The sequence below is a fragment of the Platichthys flesus genome, chromosome 17 (genome assembly GCF_949316205.1).
Source record: "Platichthys flesus chromosome 17, fPlaFle2.1, whole genome shotgun sequence".
Classification (NCBI taxonomy): Eukaryota; Metazoa; Chordata; class Actinopteri; order Pleuronectiformes; family Pleuronectidae; genus Platichthys; species Platichthys flesus.
This window is the reverse complement of record NC_084961.1, coordinates 10,977,197-10,995,570: the sequence shown is the minus strand read 5'-3', so window position 1 is coordinate 10,995,570 and position 18,374 is coordinate 10,977,197. Positions and strand designations below refer to the sequence as shown.

Here is an 18,374-nt window from a genome sequence, read left to right as displayed (position 1 = left end):
GTGGTCCTGCTGGGGGTCGCTGTAGTCGGCGGACAGGGTCAGTTTGAGGGGTCACAGGTCAAGAATGATGGTTGCAGTTGGCACCGACCTCAAGGAACATGTGTGTTAGTGTGTGTGCTCATTATGTTACCGGGCTGCACTCACTTCCTCCTTGCTTTTACAGAGTCTTTATAAAGAACTACTATCAAAAGCAACATTTTAAATAGTCCCCTTGTTACTTCACATTTCCCCTCATATGATGACTTGAAAGAACGAGGCCAAAACAGAGTTTTTTCCGGTGCAGAGAGACTAAATACATTCAGGTGTCTAACTAGAGGGTTGATCCAGTCCTTAAGTAGTGCCTTATAAAGTTTAGGGATTTCTTGGTAATTTGTTCCAAACTGATGAAGTCTGTTGATTGCAAACTGTTATATAGAACAATTTGGTGGAAATTTTATGTTACCACCTTGTATTTTGTTATTTTGTTGTACTTTGTTGCGTTTATTGTTATTGTATAATTTCAAAAATGGCCATTGCCCCTTTTTTTTATTTGGTCCATCCTATTGTATGGTTTCAAATCTGTTTAATTTGTGTGTATATTCTTAAGATAATGTTTAAGGTTTTTAAGTTGTTGCTGTGGACGAGTCAAGCCAAATCAGTATCCACACTTGACGTCATGTTTTCGGAGCAATATTTAATTTCCTATGAGAGATTGTTCTCTGATACAAGGTTCTCTCTATTTGAGATGCATGAGTCCATTGCAGCCAACATAGCGCACACACATAGACACAGGTAAACACGATCACAATGAACAGACACATACACGCACACAATCTGTAACAGCTTCAGGTTGAGATGAAACAGATAATTACCACTAATAGAAACCAGACATTTAAATCTAGTCTATCTTGCTGTATGTGTGTGTGTGTGTGTGTGTGCGCGCGCGTGTGCGCACCTGGGTCTGACCCCCCCCCCCTGTCTTTTTGTAGTGTTGGGGGTTAATATAAACCAGGGAACTGCAGAGAGAGAGAGATAGATTGGAGTGAGGGAGACACAAAGCTGAAAGAAGTAAAGCAAGACAGGTAGAGATCTGCGGGAGCGATTTAACTTACTTTAATCAATTTCTATGAAGATTTACAGCTCCTGGCCTTATTAAAGCACACACAGGCCTGCACCTTTGACACGTAGATTGGTTTAAGCAGTACGGACCCAAAGCAAGCAGATATAAACTGATTAATGATCAGGACAGAGTGTGTGTGAGTGTGAGTATCAATCCTCAAAGAGTCTATAAATCATAGAAATCCAAAGAGCCAGATGCCTTCACACTGATAACAAGCAGTCATCCCATTACCTTCAAACATCAAACAGGGGGTCTGACTTGCAGGAGCCCTCGTTCCTCTCTCTCTCTCTCTCTCTCTCTCTCTCTCTCTCTCTCTCTCTCTCTCTCTCTCTCTCTCTCTCTTTCTCTCTCTCAGGAATGTATTTCCCTGTTTGGTAGGCGTGAGAATCTCCCTCGTGTGTGTGTGTGTGTGCAACCTGGATTTTGTGTGTGCGTGTTTAACCTGGATTTTGTGTGTGCGTGTGTTTGTGTGTGTGTGTTTCAGAGCCTCAGAGATGACATTCCTCTGTGTCAGAGCAACAGCCTCAAGTTTAAGATAACACGGCCACGGTGATCTAAGGGTGGGAATCGATTCCCCCCGGTGGCTTGCGAGGGCCCGGGGTCAGAGCTGATGGGTTTACCTTTCGCACGCAACCTGTGATGCAAAATCAAAGTAATGCTGCTGTATAACCAGCTCACAACAACCCTATGGAAATGCACTATACCGAGCCACTGTATTGACCTCAGAATCCTATCTGATGATCCAACTGGTATTATATAGTGGTATTGTGGTAATTTAATAACATTTAAGGGAATTAAGGAATTGGGAAGGTGTATTAGGAAAGTAAATATAATATTGGTCCTCTAATCCCGACCTAATCTAGTCTTACCTTGCCTGTATGCGTCTGATTATGTTTTTTAGCACAGATATGTCTTTGAAATGTACACTTTGTTTAAGATATTATCTGCCAATCCATCCATGGGTCTCTTATAAAGAGAAAGAGTGAATGGATGTGTGAACTATTATTATTGGCTCTGATAAAAGTGTATTTGTCCCATTTTTACCTCTGCCTAGGAAGTTGTGCTTTCAGTGGCAGTTTGTGTGTTTGTCTGATACTTAACAGGATCAAACAAGAACTGCTGGACAGATTATGAAACTTGGTGGAAAGATATTGCATGGGTCAGAGAAGAACCCACTCAATTTTATTGCAGATCTGAATCAAGTGGTGGATCCAGGATTTTGTTTTCACTTTCTTTAACATTGCGAGATAGGGCGCCTTTCAACAATTCGATTTCTCAAAGAATAATTCATGGATCTTAACGAATTGTTTTTGGAGACCTGATATTTATGAGTGTGCACGGTTTGGTGAAGATCCAAATTTAAATCTGGATCTAGCGACACTCTTGTTTAAATCCGGAATTCATTGTGTTTCTTTGGAAAGGTGAGTGTTTGTGTCACAATGTGAATATATGTTCACTTCAGAGGGATTAAAATATGTTAGATCTTAACTTTAAAATAATGTATTTTTAAAATCATCTTGATTATGTAGTAAGAACTGGATGAGAAGTATAACAAGTTATATAAAACAAATGCATAGAACTTCTAACCCGTGCTTTGGATGAAACATCCATATATTTTCCGATAGATTGTTTTGTGTTTTTCCATGGCATTGCAGTTCTACTTGGTGTTTATATATGGGGGACTAGTTCTTATTTCACTCAGAAGTGCAGGTTTATACAACAAGTCTGCATTACGTCCCACATCCACCACTTTTATCTGTCAAAGCTCTTGAGGGAGCTGATGTAGCACCTGCACGAGATTTCCACGCTGACCTGTGGCTCGCTGGACATCTGGGAATATCATACGTGCCTCCTACAGCTCCACGTCCACCCTGTTCAAACAGACCACCAACTAATTATGGGTTTCCCAGATCCCTGAGCTCAAGAAATAACTACAGAATATAAAGCCACAGGTATGAAATGTTTTCTTGTCCCCCTCCACTGTGGTTTAGTTGACTGGGGATTTAGCAACAACAAATGAGAATAATCTCCCTCTGTAGACTTAAAGCACTAAGGGGATGGGGAATTTACGTTTGTTACAAAAATATCTTTTGTTTTCTTTTGTGCCAAATGATTACACTCACCCTTCAGCTGACGGTTTTTAACCATGAAGTCTAATAAAAATCCAGACAAATGATACCTTCATTATTTTTTATTCAAGATATTACCAAATATTTACAAAACTCAAAATGCGCAGATCCATTCAGCGTTCAGCATTCTCTGATAACAAACAAAATAAATAACTTTTATTTGAGAAGGGGGGAAAAGGAATTTTAAACCTGTGTATAAAAATAAATACAAAATACTTCATCTGCTCTGAAACACTGTCACAAAGAATGTGGAATGAATTGTCATTTTTCTCTCAGGTTTCAAGACAGTGCAGTTCCTCAGAGCTCATTTTGTTAGTTTTTTTACAACATTCATCTAGTCGCAGTGGTCTCTCTTCTTTCTTCATATCCATCCTGTCTGTCCTAAGTGCTTCTTCGCAAACATGACAGTCCATGCGAAGGGAAGTGTGAGAAGCCTGCTCTCCTCTCAGGCCGGAAGTACAGTGGCTGCAGTGCCAGGGCCTCAGCTGCAGTGGTTGGCCTGTGTCAGTCTATCTGAAGGGTTGGTCTGATCCACCAGTTCCTCAGTCTGGATAATCTGTTGGACAAATAGACATTTGATTAAGAAAACAAATCCAACCAATAGAAATAAATCCTGCAAAGAAGTATTTCTTAATGCACTTATGGAGGTACATGGATGTAACCTCTGATTGTGACAATACATGGATGTAATTAGGCACACACCTTACAGCATATTTACTCTGTAACCCTTCCATCACAACTGTACACACCAGTTGTAAAAAACAACTATGTTTTAATGTGTGAGATTCAAATTTTAAGGTAGATGGTGAAATCATGTTGTCCTTATACAACAAAATTGCGTAATTTGAGTTGATAGACTCTGTGGAGGTCCATATCTATTTCAAAACAAACATAATACGGGCCTAATACATTTTCAAGTGGTTTATGGGAATTCCATACGAATATTGCAATGGTACATCTGCCAGAACCTCAGAATGATCGCCTATCGCATTGATTTTCCATCTGGGGATTGTGCGTAAAATGCGCATGAGAAACCATTTTGGCACAGCTGGTCTAGATGAAGAACGACTTGAAAGCAGGTAACCCTACCTTGCTGTCCCATCCACAGCAGCTCTACTAGTGGGATGCAGCAGACAGGGACCACGCGCCCCCCATCCTCCAGACCGAGAACGCATAGCTCAGGCGTTCGTGCGCCACGTAGCTGCAGCTGGTTCCCCGCGCGTCCAGCTCGTCGCTTTGCAGGACTTGGCATAGGAAGTCGATGTACCGGGCCGCGAGCTTCAGCGTCTGGATCTTGCTGAGTTTGTCCGACGGCAGCGTGGGGATGATCTTCCGTAGTGACGTGAACGCCTCGTTGAGAGACTGTGTCCGTTGTCGCTCGCGGACGTTGGCCATTACGCGCTGCGTATGGAGGTCTTCGAAGGAGCCCTCGGGGCTGCTGCTGGCCTCGCTGCCACCGCTCCCGGCGCTGCCTCCTCCGCCCTCACAGCTCTTCCTGCACCTCTTCTTACCGCGGCCCGGGCTCTGGCTCTCCGCGTCCCCCTCCTCCTCCTCCGCGTCTACGCTCCTCCGTGCAGCCCGCCGCTTCCTCGCGCCTCTCCGCGGAAGATGAAGGTCGGTCTCTTCCTCGCTGTTCCCCGCACTGTCCATCGGGGAGGAGTCCTCTTCCCGCATTGTCTTTGTATGTCAAAAAAACTTGTCTGTGGACTGGAGGACCGCTATAGCCCCTGACCCGGATCCCCAGAGCTGGTTACAACATCAACAAACAGGACAGGTAATGAGGAGCGCTGCCTTCAGTGGATGTGGGCTGGTGTTACGGTAAATCTCGTGCGCCACGGAGAGAGAGAGAGGTGGCTGCCAGAATGGGACGATCGGGGCTCTTATAGGAGCAGGCAGGAGGATTTTGGGGAGCGCTGTGATTGGGTGGAGGAGTGTAACATAATACTTAGGAAGAAGGAGAGGTCTAGCTATAATATTAGGAATAGAGGTTAAGACAGACTCGTTTTTGCACAGGATTGAGGAGAGTGGGTGTAGTCTGGGCGGTGTTATTGAATCGTAGGTGTAGATTTGTGCAAAGGCCGAAATAATTAGGGATGAATTCTTTCCCTCTACCACACCCGTATTTATTACTGCCTCAAATGCATTATGTTGTCTTGTATTTAGCGTAAGTTCGAAAAACGTCTGTAAAAACGAACGTGGATACGAGATTACACCGTCTCCATGTTCACTGAATTTGTCTTTTTGAGACACTGAGACCAGAAATTCCCCCACAGGCCTGATGTCTGTTGTCGGGATTCTTGTTTTCTAGTCTGGGCCCTGCTTGGGAGCAGTTGTGAACAATATCAGTCCTACTGAAACACAGGAGGTTGACACAGCGGGAGGCCTCCGCTCGTATAAGCAGACCGAAGGTGTTTATTTTCCCGTCAGCAGCCCCGCGTCGAGGTATGCGCTTAAATGGGTCTGACTCACGCAGGGATCTCGACACCGCGGCTCAGGTTTAAAAGACTCGCCGTCCCAGGGAGCTCTCAGGGCGGATCCGTGCGCACAGCGGGACGCAGAAAGGCGGTGGACGGCCGGGGCGCAATGCAAACACTGGAGGTGATAAAGATGGAGAAGGGGGGAGGGATGAGAGAGAAAGAGTTGCGGGTTCATATGGAGCCCAAACACTCAACACATGACCAACCAGCCCTAGGGCCTACATGGTGGTAACGTCTATATAGTGTAAAAAATCAAGCAGGAATACCAGAAAACTGTGGATCTGAAGAAGAACAACTGGAAGTGGTTAGAATAAGCCAGGGAATGTCGCACACAGGATGAGGGTAACAGCAGCTCTCAGTTTAAAAGGAGACACCACCGCAAGCTCCTATCGGGCCTAAATCTCCCTAATCTAACTGGTTCAACACTCAGGGACATGTTACCCCGCTTGTCCCTGCACCACTCTCCTCTTATCACTGACTCAATTCACACCTCAGCGTCAAAGACAATATCCAGCGGTGTGCCACGAACCCTACATTTTCAAATGCACTTCATTTTAATCTGATAACGCTTTTAAATCTTCCTCATTTGGGGGGAGGATTTTCTCTCGTGGCAAAGACGGTCTCTCTCTCACACACACACACACACACACACAAACACAGACGTTCATTGTGCGTCTGCTGGATCAGGTGAGGCGGGCAGCCGTGTCGCTCTCCAAGGTGCTGGAAACACACCTGACATGCACACCTCCCTCTTGCTTTTTACTCATCCTTTAACTCAACAAAACAAATGGATCTATGTGATAGTAGTATGATCGGCCATTGTAATCTTATATATTTAGGCAAAATGAGTCCTTGTTGTATTTGAGTGCAACGACCACGTACGTTGCAATAAGATACGTTTATTTCTAAGCACCATACATATATATATTATGGAATGTTGAATGTTTGGAGAAAGAATACTCAGCTTGTTTCAGTCTAATAATTTAATAATTTTATATGTGGCCACTGATATACAGATAACTCTTCTCATAAAATTATAATATTACATTTTGCAAAAGGTCAAAAAAGTTTCAGGTATTTTCTTAAATTTGCAGCATAGGATTGAGATAATATTGAATGTTAAGAAGCGATCAGTTCATTCACTTGTGTCCATGATGAAGTCAGTGGCAAAAACACCGACTGGTGCAGTGTCCGTGGCGTGGACTTAACATCGGGTTGAGTGTCATGTGTTCTTCAGCAGGTCCCTCATGAAGGAGATGTAGACGATGGCGAGGCGCAAGGTGTCGATGCGGGACAGTCTCTTCTCGTACGCGAATGTGGGAACTTTCGTCCTGAGCTCGTCAAACGCCTCGTTCAGGCTGTACATCCGCTTTCTTTCCCGCACGTTGGCCGCATGGCGCTGCACCACGGTGATGATCCTCCTGCGTTTGGAAGCGGCGTGGTCGTGCGCCCCGCGGCTGTAGTACCTCGGCGGGCTCATCGCCAGACGCTCGGCGCGGAGCTCCCCTGTGCGCGCGTCGTTCTCCAGGCTCAGACTCCAAGACGAGTCGTCCTGCCGCGCCTGGTTGCTCGGGCTGGGTGTGGTGGTATTCACCTGCTTGGGTCCCAACGCTATCTTCTGCGGAAACTCTATCAGGCTCATGTCATTGACAAAATTGATTAACGCAGAGTCCACTAAGCGGCCCGGCAGCTCCACATCCATCCTCCAACTACAGCCTCATAGAGAATATTTCACTGCTGTCAGTTTTATGCGTCTGCTTCTCAGTCAAGCGCAAGAAGTGACGCCAATCAAAGCCTTCAGGACGAGCTTAAGTCCTTCAACAGACACAGAGACTGAAGCAGGAGCAGCATCTCAGAAAGTGAATCCAAATCCCGACAAAGCTCGACAGGGTCAGATCCTATTTGGCTCAAATCCAAGACCCTTTCCTGCTGTTTTAATAAGTCGCCTGTGCCACTTCACAGCGCCACATCTTCCAGCTCTAGATAGAGTCCATTTCTGTCCATCAGTCGGCCCATGAGTGGGCTGAATCCGGGGAGAGAGGCTTAAACAGGCCGAGAGGAAACGAGAGGAAACTGGAGGGCCCTGCCAATTGATGTGCTGTCCTGGAGGCCCTTAATGAGCTTCTGAAGAACGGAGGCTCTTGACAGAGGGTCATACAGTCTTGTTTGCACTCTCTCCTCTGCTTTAGAGGCTAAATAATGACACTTTTACCACTTAAACGGGCCAGGGGAGACCAAACACAACATTCCCTGACAGTCACTATACACCACAAGCTTTTCTGTTGCAAATTAAAGCAAATAGCCCAACTGTCCGTTACCATGGAAAGACAGTGTCCACACTGGGCCTGTAGAGAGGAGGTGTAGCCTGGAACTAAAGGAGTGCTTGGTCATCAGTGGCACAATTAAACACATTTTTAGATGATAGTTGCACAGATCAGACAAATTTAGTCTGATCTGTTTGATTGAAACTTTATGAACCTTTAAAAAAAAAGAAGGGAACTTTATTTGATCATTTCTCGTATCCTCTTCCACTTTTTTCCCCTCAGGTTCACAGTTTCCTTCTGCAATGGGTTACAACATGATCTTACATATCCAAAGAATTTAGTGTAAAGATTTATATATTGGTAGGTTAATTGATAAGAGAACAGCAGTGAATATATATGACACAAACATATACAATTAAAAATACACATGGGTCAATATCGTAGATTTAAGTGTTGAGTCCAATATACACAGAAGAGTGTATATTATACTTATTATTTAATCTAATATGTGTTGAGATATGTTGTTGCGGAAACCATTTTGTCTGACACCCTGAACAGTACAGTGACAGAAAGCCTCCAAGTCTTCTGTTAATTTCCAGATGGACGAACCCAGAGCACTTTGTGGTTTTTGGTAGTTTGATTGGATGAATTTTGAGCATTTTTTGTTCATATTATTTGAAGCGACAAGTTTCGTGCCTCAAAGAAACATATAACAGTTCTTTGAGATAAATATTTTACACTTTCCTTAACACCAACAAAAATCGATACACGATATCTCTGGTCACTTCACATATGATTTACACCATTTGTGGGTCAATATAATATCCTGTGTACATCTCAGCTGCGATTGGCCATGACTGAACAACATAGAAACACTTGCAGATCTAGTTTTTCCCAAAACACTGGCTAATGGCTGCAGTGTGGGTATTCCTCTTGGACACATTATTTGAAACAGTTGCTCTACAGCTGAGGTTGTGTAGAGAGACACAAATTCCACATGTGACTTGCCAAACAGAATTTCCTTTGTTTACATAACCCAGTAGAGTTATTTTATTACATTTAAATCGGGCACTTTGACTGCGAAAACAAACACTGATTTACTTAATGACTGAATAGGCAGCAGGAAAGGTTAAGTTTCATACACAGGAACTGTCCAGAGCAGAATGTTTTTATCTTGTGAGTTTTAGGTGCTTTTGGTTAAACGGTTTACTCGAGGGCAGCTCAACGCTTGTGGTTAAAGGAGGAGAGTGTTCTGTTGTACAAGTTGCTGAATTCAGCAGCGCCGGCGGTTTTTAAAGCCGACTCATGATGACGTATTGTACCAAATGAAAAAACTTAACTTTCAGCTTCCCTAGAGTAAACTTAAGATACAGAGAGTGACTGATCCCAGAGGAATCCTCCATTGGTTTCTCCTCTCTGAGAGGTCAGAGTTCATATTTGATCCCAGCAGCCTCTTTGGAGATTCCCAGGGGTTTGCTGATGTGCTCTGATCCGCTTGGTTGAAGACCACTTCATTTTATCACAGGTAAAGTCTTTGAATACATCTTTCTCATGGACTGTGAGGGGACTGAATGGTCATATTGACTTTTTGTTATTATGTAAGATTGTAGTTAAATGTAGTCACCCCATTCTACAGTTATACACAACATTTGAAATACAATAACAAAAGTTTATATTTTGAATTTTCACTGTCGGAATAGCCAAGAGCAAATTAAATCACTGACAGTTTAACACTACAGTATCACCTACCACTCACCCAGAACCCTGTAAACAAAAGCAGCTACCAATATAATGGGGCTATAATCAACTGGCTTTTATTAATTACAACTCATATGAAGCATCTAACACATTAGTACATTAACAAATTATAAATGTGTAATAAGATTATATTACAATAATCCCACAGGATGATGTTTCTTTTTTCTTCTGTCTTTCTTAGTTATGGATTTGACACAGGATACATTACTGAACTTTGAACATTTAAAATGTCATTATGTGCTTATGACACTATAGTGGGTTATAAACCATTAATTATGTGGTTGCATATTGTTTATAAATGGTGTAAAACGGGGCAGTTTATATAAAGTGTTGCCACAAATTATAATTGAATAACATCAATAGTTGCTCAGCTTTCAGCTCCCGTCACACACACACACAAACTGAAGTTCCTTTTGCATTCCTGTATGATCCCTGCATTCAAACAAGAGTTTGTGTCTGTCTCGTACACACACACACTCCGAACTTACGTGTATCTTCTCCATCTCGCTTCACTGCTTCTTCCTCCTCTGTTTCCCTGGCGGGCAGATAAACATGATGGGACATTCCGCCGGTTGTCGTGGAAACATTGAGAAAGCACAGCTGGGTGGGAGAATATGAGGTAATCTCACCCTGGGGCTGCTGGGTAAATATTGGTCTTAAATAAGGAGTAAAACCCCAAATGAGGCACACACACACACACACACACACACAGAGAGAGACACACACACACACACAAACATACAGGGGGTTGTCCCTGTTTGTCTGAGTGGAATCACAGAGGATAGACGCTCATAATGTCACAGTTCCTGCTCTGCTCTGTTATTAGAGGTTATGCAGACTGATATTAACAATAATATGTGATGTGGCTAAATGTTTGTGGAAGTAAACGGTGAATGATTTTCCTCATTTGGGATCACAACAATCTGTAAGGACGTAGGCCGACTTTTGTGAAAAGTTCGCCCTGAGGGAGACGTGAATGTGTGCCGACTTATCATTAAAATCACAAATGATAACCTCTAGGTGGTGCTGAAGGAAAAGTCAGAGGACCACCAGACTAGAGAGGATTAATCCTTTGGGAACCATGAACTTCTCTTGAAAATGAAATGATGAATGGCTCTAAGACATTTTAAATTTTTCAGACCTGCTGGTGGAGTGAGGTTAGAGTTGGGGTTCGATGCAATTTCATTGGAATCCCAAACTGTTGACATATTTTAGACAAGACTAAAGTGATTGGCCAACAGACCAACCAGATAATGTGGCTGAGAAAAATAAAAAATTCCATAACAAAGACCCTCTTGACACTGAATCCCTCCTGGATGTCAGGTCCATACATCATCACAATACCACAATAACATTTAAATAGAAGACCTGGGAAGAAAAGACTGTGATTCCAGTGTTTTGAACATCCTGATGTCACTTATTTCACATGAAGATGTAGAAAAAAAAGTATGTGATAGGTAAGAGTTCTGTTATTTCACCAAAGTTGGTTTTTTAATATAGAGGTCACTGGAGACCAGTGTGCTGCTCCAGAGCAGCCAGAGCTGTTCTCACCATGTAAATCTGTCTTCCTCCTCCTCCTCCTCCTCCTCCTGGTCTGTCCTCAGTGTGCTGTAAGAACACGGCCAAATCTCTCCCACTGCCGCTGTAAATCTGAAACGAGACACCTTTCTCTCATTCGCCTTCTTTCCTTTGCTCTCCTTGAAGCTGTCTCCTTCTCTCTATTCTCTGTTTTTCCTTCCTTGCTGAGGTCTTTCCACACCTCGACTGCTTGTTTTCGCCACTCTCTGATTGAACAGACATGATACATCCACTTGCTCTTTTCCGGAGCTGGTGTGGAAATAGCGTTCTTTACTTTTTGGTGAGAGAAAATAAGTTGATGTCATTGCAACCTGACAGAATAGACAGAGAGAATATACACAACATATAAATCCTGCATTATTTATATAGAGTTTGAATTTGAAGGGGGGTATAGGCAGAGAGTGGGAGACAGTGGGAGCACGGGAGATGAGTTTAACTCCTGACCTGTCTGCCTCTCCTTCATTGTGTCACCCTGACTCTCTCTGTGTTTCTTTCCATCTCTCTCTCTCTCTCTCTCTCTCTCCTACCCCCCCCCCCCCCCCCCCCGCCGCACCCAGAAGCTGGCTCATTGGCTTGCTCGTACCACCCTTCCTCATGCGTCCTGCCCTCTGATTGGCTTGGCACACTTGGGGCCTGTGCTCCGTTGTGGGGTGTTTACACAGCTGGGTGGCCAGCAAAGAGGTAGGGCCCATGCATGCATGTATGTGCATGTGCGTGCGTGTGGAGGTTGGATAAACCCCAATACCACATCATATATCTCCTCACTCGCCTCTCCTCCCCCTCTTCCTCCAAACCACTGCGGGCCCTCAGTTACTCCTTTTTACTCTCCTCCTCTTAATCAAGCCTCTTAGCTCCTACTCTCCACCGCTGCACTTAAAAGTCACATAGCATGGCATGCCCCCCCCCCCCCCCCACATCCACCCTCACCCATGTCAGCACCTTGCCTCGACTCCCCCCCCCCTCCCCATCCCCCATATCTGTCTGAGTAATGTCTGTGTTTATTTTCTGAAAGAAGGTCACCCAGTCTTTACTGTGTATTTTAAGGGTGCCGTGTTTCATTTGTTTTAAGGGTCGTATTCACAGCTGTGGTGCATTCGGAGATGCGTGATTTGCGTGGGAAAGAGATACAACTCTTTGATAAGGATGATGATGTTGATGAAGATGAAGATGAAGATTGGAGTGGCATTCTTGAAACACTTCAGTACGGCACGATTATCCTCATGCCGTCTGACTGCGAGTGTCTGCGTTTGTTTGGGTAGGTCCTAATCTGTTAAGTCGGCGTTTGTTCCTCTTTTAACACTAAGATAATTTTAGAGAAAATATGTTTGCACACGACTGTTCCGGAAGGATCTGAGTTTTTTTTCTTCTCACCGTGTTGCCAGAAATGCTTGGGAACAAGTGCTAGTGGGAAAAATATGGACGACGCTGAAGAAAAACATTGATAATTCTCACAATAACAGCAAAAAAAAAAAAAAATGGAATCTTTAACTCCCCAGCTCCATTAGACAGAGTTGGAAGGAAGCCTGCATCAGCAGCCTCACACCATCTAATAGCGCCCCAATAAATGTCCTCCTCTTGTAATCCTGAGCCTTATTGTTGCTCTTGGTGTGGATCAAACTGAATCCTGCGAGGACCATATAAATATGAACATGATGCAATATTATCAGTTCATGGTGCCAAAGAGCATGAAAATAAATGGGTCAATACATCTTTGCTTGTGATTGACAAAAAATAATCTCAAAACAAGTTCATCTCAGTGTCCAGAGCATTCAACTATATTCTGTGGCCTTCCTGTGAAGATTCCCATCGTTGCACACAGACAGTTGTTACGATCTGTAAAACCAAATTCCGTACTGAGTTTTACGGGCGAACCTTGACTCCATCTGCTGAAGAAAGTTGAAAGCTTTGGACACCAGAAGTAAGCTGGATCTGTTTCCCTCAACCATATAATACATTTTATGAACTACCCTGAAAGTTATAAGTAATAAAAGTCACTACTTTCCTCATCATTAAATCGACTACGCTGCAAGCTATTCAAATGGCCTTAACATTTCCTCAACGCTACCCGTAAATGAAAAACGGACTCGAGAACCAGTTCCAAATCTTTGCAAGTTCTGAAACATGTTCTGGCTTACGATGTAAAGAACGTGCGTGCATCTGCATCTACAGCTCTGAAATGGAAGTGAAGCAATAAGAGTCACAGAGGTTCTGTTCAGGAAGAATGAGAAAAATGCCACTCCAATACGAGACAATGTAAAGTGCAATTGTTATAGGTTTTATTGCTGCAAGTGCAAAAAATACAGAAGCTTTATAGTTGCACGTGGTTCCAAGTCCAATGCTGAACTGATTACGTCAACTCTTTTTCTAAGGAAAATTGCTGCATCTTTCCACATCTATTTCCACATGAGTTGCCCTCAGTAAACGCAGCAGTCTAAAGCTTGGATCTTTCTTTATTTCAAAGTTTTTAATTGGATTTTTTAATTGATACATCACAATGGCAGTAATCAATACCTGAGGTATGAGTCAGTTCACCTCTGTTGAGTTGACGCCCACTTGCCAAGAAGCGGTTTCCAAATTTTCATGACGACATTTTCCTCGTCCTTTTATATCAAATACCATTCATGTGATTTAAAAGCCTGGATCTTTAAACTGGCTGCAGGATCTCTGTGTTTTCTTTAGCTGGTAAACATACTGGAAATCTTTGGTAATTGGAATTAGCTTCCCCGGAGAGTCAATGGATGGTTCACTGAACAGGGGGGTTTCTTTCATCCTCTTGTCAATGACTTTACAAGTGGTTTTCAAGCAATTAGCTCTAATACACACATCATCATGAGAATTGGCCACCCACGTTTGACTTTCTTCTCATCTATCCCTCTATTTTCCTTTTCTTTCTCTCTATCTCAACCTCTTTCCAACACGAGCATCCGCGGCCTCGCTCGGAAGTTTGACAAGGTTGTCATAAAGTTATTATCATAAAATGTTTAGCCGTGTCCTGGGTATTGTCCTGTAAAGACATGTGACTAAACATGAGATCATTTTTTCCAGACCCAGAAGTTTTTCTTTTCCCTCTTGGCTTATTTATTTTTCTGTGGTTTGGGGAGGTTGTGGCTGAGAGTCTGATGATATGCTGTGTGTGTTCCTCTCCTTACCCCACCCCTCAATGCTCCTCTCCCCATTTCTATTTTCTTCTCGATTTATATGAAAAGGTAGGGAGTGATATTTTACATTTACTTGCTCTACCGTAAATCACAGCGAACACTTAACATTCATCTCCATGTTAATAAGGTTTGGCCTCATTCTTGTTATCTCTTCAGATGATGTTACTATCCTAATAACTGTGTATAGCTGGATAAAAATTAAGAATCTTTTTTCTCCACCTTTTCTCTTTTCCCTGCCACATTTCCTCAGTGTTGTGTGTGTAGGAGTTACGGTTTTGTCTGAACACTGTCTAGACGCCTATGAGCCTCCCATTACCTTCTGATTACGCTGAGCCCTATTAATCTGACTGGGCTGGCTGACCAGGGAGTGCGCAGATACACACACACACACAAACACACAAGCACACTCATGGAAAATGAGATGCAATGTTATTTGTTATGATTGAGAAAAAAACACACATAATGAACGTATATCAGATTCAGAAAAGTCCAAAAAGCATACTTTTCATTTTTACTTGTGTTTTTTAATAAACGCATCTGTGATTCTTTTATAAACATTCAATATGAATGCGCATTAACATTTGCTTACGTAGGGACAGTGGAGTTGGTGGAAACATTAACTTTCCCTGAAAAATAGGGCTATACAATGGACTGTTTTTACTTCAGAGCAAAGTTGACAAGTTAGAAAAACCTAGTAAAGGTCACACTTTCATTCATTCATTCATAACTACCCTCGAGCATACATAACAAAATGGTCATATGAATGATCGTCATTAAACATTTGCTAAGTTTAAATGTGAGGTTCCTCAAGGCTCTTTGATAGGCCTCATATTATTAATATGTACAAGTATTATGGTTGTATTCATACAGAGGGTTTGAACATTTATTTATGAGTTAAACTGAATAATAATTTTAATATAGTATCGCTTAATTTGTTAAAAAAACATTAATATCATTAATTACTTAAAAAATAAAATGACTTATTTTCGATACTTTGTAGAATGTGACACATACACATGCAGAGAAAAAAAAGGTCAGGTAATCAAATCTCTTGTTGGTCATTGGACTCAGTCGGAGGTAACCTGATCCTCTAATATCTGATCTTATTTCAATCCGATGTATCATTAACACATTCACTGATGACTCCCTGAGGAACCCATGCAATAATAAATGTGTGAAATTAGACACACACACACACACACACATGAAGATTGAAACAAAATTCCCTCCAGCAAAATGCTGTCACAGGAAAGACCCGTCTGTCGTCGCCGGGGCTACTAAGGACAGAACGGTGGGTGTCGGGTGCCTAGGCAACAAACTATGGGAATCCAGCTCACCAACCACAAGTAGTGTTTACTTTTGGGGTTAATAGTGTGTGTGTGAATGTGCGCTTGTATACGGGTGTGTGCAGACAGTGATCCCTTGGGAAAGAGTTTAGCGAGCGTGGGCTAGTTGCCTACCTGAGGGAGAATAAAAAACAGCGATGCAAAGCCAAGTGCCAAGAATCTCTCAGAAATGCCTTTGAAAACGTCATAAAGGGATTTCATGGACGTCGGCAGGCCTGTGAGAGATGGACTCTGATACAACTCTGTCTGGCCTGGACTGTGTTGGACGATATACGGCCACAGTTGCGCGGCTCGGACTGGTGGAACACTTAAGGGGTTTTTATGACCTGCTGCCATTTGGTGCTCTGGGATGGAGCGGAGCACCGACCACATAACTAATTAGGCCTGGCCAACGGGGGTGTGCGAGGATGGGGATTTGCGGATTGTGGGATGTGGATGTGGTGTGGCGTGTCTGCATGAGTGAAGTAGCGAGCGGGGCCAGTGAGTGTGTGGCACAGGTCTTTGTGTTGTGTCCTGAGCACGGAGGGCCAAATCAGGGCGCCATTTGTTCTCAATAAAGTCTCCCTGAGCTCTTTCATGTAGGAGCCACCATGCAGGCCTGGAAACTTTGACACAGGAGATAGGGACCCCCCCCCCCCCACACACACACACACACACAAACACATGCACACACACACACACACACACACATACACACACTAAAGAGACCACTCCCATCAAAGCAGCACAATTCAGACAGAGGTATATGAAAAGATTTGAAAAGTTTGGCCTGCTCAACAGAAACAACACTTCGCTTATTGTCTCATCACTCTAACCCTCCCTCCTCTTCTCTCCGTCCGCGGATCATGAAGATGAACGACCGTGCCTAGATATGAGAGTTCAGTGGCGGGGGTGGCGGTGGGGTGTTGTCAGAAGTGGAATGTGTGTGAACTGCACACCGCCTCCTATAAATCAGGCCGACAAGCAGGAGGAGGAGCAGGAGGAGAGGGAGAGCAGGGTGCAGGGGAAGGGGGAGGAGTCAGTACGAGGGAGTGGTGGGAGGGACCATGAGATAAACCAGAAAATGCATTTGCTGCTGAAAATGCGGTATGGATGGTGAGTTGGATGGAAGAGCAAACATGTGAGGGGGGGGTCCATCTTTGCTCTGAGGGGAGTCTTTTTATGCAGCTGTGCATAAAAGTCTCACTGAAGTTTTGGCTGGTTAATGCACCGTTCTCTCAGTAGATCGAGAACTCCTACATCCTCGACTGGCTCCAGGTATCTTTCCTTCTTTTCAAAATAAGTATTTTCTATATTCTACCTGACAGTTTCTGAAAAGCATCATTCTAAAGCGGACAGGGGTTGATGGGTCAGCTGAGGATGGGACCTGGACCTGAAAAGGAGAAAAAAAAAATAGGGAAACCATATCAAGCCAAATACACATCAGATACTTAGAAAAAAACATTATGATACTTACAATGCAAAGAAACTCTTTTTAGAACAAACAAAAGGCCAAGTGTGTGCCGATTTTGTTCCTCTACTCAAACTCAACGCATAATTGATCAAATCAAAGCTGGAAAATGCAGAAAAACATAAAGGTGCCAGGTTAAGTGAAAATAATTATAAGTAGCTTCAAGGCATAGATCAAGACTCACTTTTGAGAGGCAGCTGCACATGTCGGCCTACAGTCCAGCAGTGTGGAATCTAAGCACCGCCCTCTCGAAATGCCACCGACCTCCTGTAACATCTCTTCTGTTTCACGAATCAGGTCGTCCAGCTTGAGACTGAAACCTGGAAATGTTTCAGTCTCACAGCTGATGGGTCCGTGGCTCCTCTCAGGCTGCTCACAGCTTCACACGCCGTCTTCTCAGTTGTCTGGGTGGATGAAAAAGGTAATGTCCACCTGTGGCTGCTCCTTTATCAAAGGCAGCATTGATGAAGACAACGGGCTCGTTATGACCACATCCTTTTTCGCTAAAGACGGTAGGCTCCAAAATTCAAACGCCTAGCTTTGTAAGATCATTCTCTTCATGACTAATAGAGGAGGGATTGGCATGAAGGCTATTTCCATGGGAGTTGACAAGTAGTAAAGATACCCGTTATTAAAGTATAGAAGATTATCGAAGAAATCTGTTGAAGGATGCAAGAGAATGGTAAGCGTGTAAAGATGCAGGAAAACAAAAGCATGGATGCTGAATCACCATTCACACTTTGTTAGGTGAAGGAGAGGTGAACGAGGGACGGAGCCTAACCCCGAGAAAATGAGAGCGATAAAAAGCAGAGGGAGGTGATGGGAGGACAAATTACAGGGACCGTTACTTAAGCTTTTTATGTCAGTGTTTCTATAAGTGTGTCAGGTTTACATAAGGGAGAGCAAATTTACTAAATAAAACAGATACAAAGCGAAGGGATGGCTTATGTCGATGACACACAATCAGGTGTGATGGATGAACATGAGTCCAGTTAATTGCGGTTCCTTATCCTGCCTCTTTAGGCAGCTCCTGATAAGCTCTCCAAATCTTAGCACCTCACAGCTAATAAAGCTCCCCACTGGAAGGCAGGGGCATGTGTGTGTTGAGGGGGGGG

General features: G+C 43.5%; 2 protein-coding genes across 2 annotated transcripts; both read right to left on the bottom strand.

Moving 5' to 3' along the window:
* Nucleotides 1-3,312: 3,312 nt before the first annotated feature.
* On the bottom strand, nucleotides 3,313-5,051 carry twist1a (twist family bHLH transcription factor 1a). Its single transcript, XM_062410009.1, has 2 exons — nucleotides 4,318-5,051; nucleotides 3,313-3,784 (listed from the first exon to the last, which is right to left on the bottom strand). The coding sequence occupies exon 1, from the start codon at nucleotides 4,900-4,902 to the stop codon at nucleotides 4,345-4,347; it is 558 nt and encodes a 185-aa protein (XP_062265993.1). The 5' UTR covers nucleotides 4,903-5,051; the 3' UTR covers nucleotides 3,313-3,784; nucleotides 4,318-4,344.
* A 1,856-nt stretch (nucleotides 5,052-6,907) lies between these two features.
* Nucleotides 6,908-7,407, bottom strand: LOC133972733 (fer3-like protein). Its single transcript, XM_062410313.1, has one exon. The coding sequence runs from the start codon at nucleotides 7,405-7,407 to the stop codon at nucleotides 6,928-6,930; it is 480 nt and encodes a 159-aa protein (XP_062266297.1). The 3' UTR covers nucleotides 6,908-6,927.
* Between the last annotated feature and the right edge of the window lie 10,967 nt (nucleotides 7,408-18,374).